Source organism: Hippopotamus amphibius, chromosome 10 (genome assembly GCF_030028045.1).
Source record: "Hippopotamus amphibius kiboko isolate mHipAmp2 chromosome 10, mHipAmp2.hap2, whole genome shotgun sequence".
In the NCBI taxonomy this organism is placed as follows: Eukaryota; Metazoa; Chordata; class Mammalia; order Artiodactyla; family Hippopotamidae; genus Hippopotamus; species Hippopotamus amphibius.
Genome location: NC_080195.1, coordinates 99,907,985 through 99,913,020, shown reverse-complemented (window position 1 = coordinate 99,913,020; position 5,036 = coordinate 99,907,985). Strand labels below are relative to the sequence as shown.

Genomic DNA, 5,036 nt, shown 5'->3' with positions numbered 1-5,036 from the left:
AAATAGCAAATTATTGACTGTGAAATGCATTACTTTACATTCTCAACTTTTCTTGTGATTTATTACCCATCCCTAATATCATTGGTTAGTACCTTCAGTAAGCTGTTAATTAATATTAGTGACAGTAGAATTCTTGCATTGTTATTTCTATTATTTTCTCATTTTAAAAGATACTAACATTTGGTACGAATGTTATATAATATTTTTAAAATATGCATCTTTTCTGTTTTATTAAGAGACTATTACTAATGGATATTATAGTTTAACAAATGTTTTATCTGTGTCTAAACAATTTGGAACATATGGTTTTGTCCTTTAGATCTATTAATACTAAAATATGTTAATAACCCATAATAATGAATTGCCCTTGGTTTTCTGAAATAAAACACACTTGTTTATGATCTTGTTCATAAACTAAGTAAGACTGGTCTAAATAGTATTTTCTTTGTGACAACTTTGTGAAGATTATTAACTTTATGTTATTTTGGCAAAAAGAATTTAGTGCCTTTCTGTTTGGGCTTTGGAAAGTTTAACATTGGGAGACTCTGTTTTTTTAAGAGTTTGGTAGGTATTTTGTGGTGGAGGGTTACTCTTTAGTCACATTCTTTCTTTCACTTCTTTTTTTTTTAATTTTTTTAATTTATTATTTATTTTTTGAGGTACATCAAGTTCAATCATCTGTATTTATACACATGTTCCCATATTCCCTCCCTCCCTCGACTCCCCCCCACCCTCCCCATCCCAGTCCTCTAAGGCATCATCCATCCTCAAGTTGAACTCCCTTTGTTATACAGCAACTTCCCACTGGCTATCTATTTTACAGTTGGTAGTATATATATGTCTATGCTACTCTCTCACTTCGTCTCAGCTTCCCCTTCACCCCCCACCCCCTCCCAAACCTCGAGTTCTCCAGTCCATTCTCTGTATCTGTGTCCTTGTTCTTGTCTTGTCACTGAGTTCATCAGTACCATTTTTAGATTCTGTTTATATGAGTTAGCATACAATATTTGTCTTTCTCTTTCTGACTTACTTCACTCTGTATGACAGACTCTAGCTCTATCCACCTCATTACATATAGCTCCATCTCATTCCTTTTTATGGCTGAGTAATATTCCATTGTATATATGGGCCACATCTTCTTTATGCATTCATCTGTTGATGGGCATTTAGGTTGTTTCCATGTCCTGGCTATTGTAAATAGTGCTGCAATAAACATTATGGTACATGTTTCTTTTGGGATTATGGTTTTCTTTGGGTATATGCCCAGGAGTGGGATTACTGGATCATATGGTAGTTCTATTTGTAGTTTTTGAAGGAACCTCCAAATTGTTTTCCATAGTGGCTGTACCAACTTACATTCCCACCAACAGTGCAGGAGAGTTCCCTCTTTCCACACCCTCTCCAACATTTGTTGTTTCCAGATTTTGTGATGATGGCCATTCTGACTGGTGTGAGGTGATACCTCATTGTGGCTTTGACTTGCATTGCTCTGATGATGAGTGACGTTGAGCATCTTTTCATGTGTTTGTTGGTCATCTGTATGTCTTCCTTCATTTCTTTTGTGGTAACTAATGTTAGATTTTCCTATTTCCTCTCTGGACATTTTTGGTAAATTATATATATTTTTTCTTTCATATTTTCAAATATTTTTGCATAAACTTAAGAAAATATATAACGTAATTATCTTCTAATTTTATTTGCACCTGTGGGTTTTTTCCCCACTCTTAGTATTTGTCATTTCATATGTGCTTCTTCTCCTTAAGTTAGTTAATGGTATATTGATTTCATTACTATTTTTAAGTGAACCAGATTTTGTGTTTATTTATTAGTTCTAACATTTTCTTTTTTCCCATTATTCTCTGTTATAAATGCATTCTTCCTCCTGTGGAGTTTTGGGTTATTTTGTTCTTTTTTTTTTTTTTAATTCAAATATAAGCATCCTAATAGATTTTTAGTCATTTTTATAAGTTCTACTACATGGTCTTTTCTTCATTAATATTTTCTAGATATCCTATAATTTTACTTTGTATATTCTCTGTGACCCAAGAGTGGTTTAAATTCCCTTTCTCTTTTTCATGTCCATGTGTTTAAGAAATTACATTACATGCCTCCTTTGGAATTTTATTGGAATTGTATGTAAAAGGTAAACTAGTTTGGAAATTATTTTTAAGATTACAATATGAAATTATCCTAGACTATTGCTTTTTAACCTATTGTTAAAGTTTTATTTTGAATAAAATAAAATATTTTATTTTATTTTAAAGCATAAATAAAGGCTTGTAGGTTTTATTTATGTAGTTCAGCACAGATTTTATGTATTTTAAGTTGTTTATATTGTTGTTGCTATTGAGAATAATATTTTTCCATTATATTTTATGTTTGGGGGGATATATAATAATTCTTTTTTTTGTAATCATTGTGTTACTCTAAATCTAACTTCATAAAACTACCTTGATAATCACTATATTTTTCATTTTGCTCTCCTGGGTTTTCTAAGTAGTAGACCTTTATATTACATTGTGACTATCACAGTGGAACAGGGGTCTATTTCACAGAAAATTGTGCACACTACTGGCATAGGATACAATTTACTATAACATAAGAAATGTCATGATTTATTACACACAGGCAAGTTTACATGGACTTTACATCTCTATAATGTGGCCAGCAGCTGATGATCCAGCATGGTCTGGTAAGATTACCCCACAGGTCCTTTGAGAAGTTCCTTCAACCATTCTTATCAGCATAATCTATGGCTGCCAGGGTGCCAAATGTACTCTCCTGCCTCCTCTCAACTGTCAGAGACTCTGGCTCTGTCATGTGTATACCTGCCTACCAGCTGCAACTTCTGTTAAAAGCCCCAGAACCTTCTTACAGAGATGCTAGAGAAATTAAAGATTAATTTTCCAGAGTAAATGATCCAGGCACACTATATACATGGAAAATCCAGACTTAAATTTATATGAAATCTTTTCCTGAACATATAAATAAAATATAAATTTTTCTCCTCCTTTCTTCCACATTCTTCTTTCTAATATTTTCTTCTTAAGGCATTTGCTAGAATTTCTAGAACAATGTTGAATGATAGAGCTAATAAGTATCTTTGTCTTTATTTTGATGGGAGTAACTCTAGAGCTTTTGTTTTTTTTTTGTTTTGTTTTGTTTTCATTAGGAGAGAATTTTATTTTGAAAGTGTCATCTTAAACTGCAAGGATGTCCATTAAACATCACAATTAAATATGCCAAAGGAGAAGCCATGTTGTCAAAATGCCCACTTAACCCACCCAAACGTCTCAATCCCACCCTTTGCTGACCTTCTATAACCCCATTTTTTTAAGTTTTTTTTTTCTTTTTTTAAACAAGAGAATGTAGACAGATACGTGTTGGTAAATGCTAACTGTCCACATTCACATAGAGACACAATGTAATCTCTGAGCCCAATATACAGAGAAAGGAGGGAAAAAAGCTAGAATTCTATGCACTACTACACAGGGGCCTAGCACCCTCCAGCTTGCAGCAGAGCTAAGGGAGCAGAGGTTTTTCTTTTTTCCCACAGAGCATGGTGGTGTTGATTCCATAAAGTTTTTGTTGAGACAGGAAGGGATAAAAATGAATTTGGAACAGAAAGGGGTAGAGATTCTTTTCCCACTGAATTCTGCTCAAGGTATTTCCTTTCCCCCTAAAATAGGTTGTGAACCATGGTATAGAGGAGAAAAGAGACCTCAAAAACAGGGCGACTGAGCACAAGAGGAGGAAAAAAAAAACAAAAACGGACTGCAACTTGCTCCCAGAGAGTGGAGAAAATTAAAAAAGGAAGATTGGAATCCATCAGTGTTCCATTAGTCATCTTCTCCTTCATCTTCCTCTCCTTCCTCCCCCTCATCATCATCTTCATCTTCTTCACCTTCATCCTCATTCCCTTTTTCATCAATATCTTCCAATCCTTCTTCCTCTTCATCATCATCATCATCTTCTTCTCCTTCCCCTTCCTCATCATCCATGTCCAGAACCAAGTAGTACTGTAATGAATTTGGCCAAATATCATCTTTGATGACCTCTCCTGACTCATCTGCACCTGCATCAGAATGATCAGTAAACCAAATGAAGAAGCTTTCTGGTTCCTCTGGCTGTCTCTTCCTGCTGGCTTTATTCTGTGTTTGACTTGAACATTTCGTCAGATCCTTTCTGGATTTCCATTTGATTTCAGTGGACTTTGAAGATGGAGCACCACTCTCATTCAGATGAAATTCTTTGGCGAGAACTTTATTTTCGAAGTAAGGGTTTTCATCAAAATAAAAATCTATTCTGTAACCTGATTTAATATCTTCAAATTCTGTCACTTCGACTCTTGTCAAATAATGCAGCGCCTCTTCACCCTCCTCCCCAAGTGGTGCAGACACTTGTGGATGGTTAACAAATGTTGTTACCCAGAAGTTTGGGATTTTGGTGATCAATTCCAACCTCTTCTGAAAACATGGTTGGCGGAGTTTGTTATATTTCTGTTCTACTTTCAAAATCTCCTCACTGGCTTGTTCATTAAATCTGTCTGTTTCATTTTGTACTTCATCAGTATGTTCAATTACTTCTTGCTGTTCTTTATCATCCTTTGGCAAGTTCGGAGAAGCAGACGTTGCCTCTGACCCCAAGGCAGGAGTCAGTCTCGGTTTCTTTGGTTTCTTCGCTTGGGGTGAAAGTGGAGACTGGTGTTTGGGGGCCATGTTGGGAGAAAAGCCAAGAATCTACCCAGGGGAAGAGGTTCGTACTTGGAGCTCTGAGAACTCAATTCTAGAGCTTTTCCAGTGAATTTAAGATATACTGTGTATTTGGTTATTCCTTATCATATTAAGAGAGTTTTAGTTTGTTTCTAGAGGGTGAGAGGTTTTAATTTTGTTTAAATTCGAGAATGGATGATCAAATATTTTAAAATTCATTTTTTGCATCTATAAAGATTATTTGTTTCTTAAAATTTTTATTTATTGATATTTTTAGTTATATTAACAGACATCTGTATAATAAACCATTCTTGTATTCCTGGA

The 5,036-nt window shown here is 34.6% G+C and overlaps 1 protein-coding gene across 1 annotated transcript; it reads right to left on the bottom strand.

Annotated features, from left to right (window-relative positions):
- Window positions 1–3,824: 3,824 nt before the first annotated feature.
- LOC130830363 (protein SET-like) lies at window positions 3,825–4,718 on the bottom strand. Its single transcript, XM_057697572.1, has one exon. The coding sequence runs from the start codon at window positions 4,716–4,718 to the stop codon at window positions 3,840–3,842; it is 879 nt and encodes a 292-aa protein (XP_057553555.1). The 3' UTR covers window positions 3,825–3,839.
- Window positions 4,719–5,036: the final 318 nt, after the last annotated feature.

Bases quoted from the DNA above. Each gene is read 5' to 3' on its own strand.
- LOC130830363 (XM_057697572.1), bottom strand. From the start codon at position 4,718: ATGGCCCCCAAACACCAGTCTCCACTTTCACCCCAAGCGAAGAAACCA.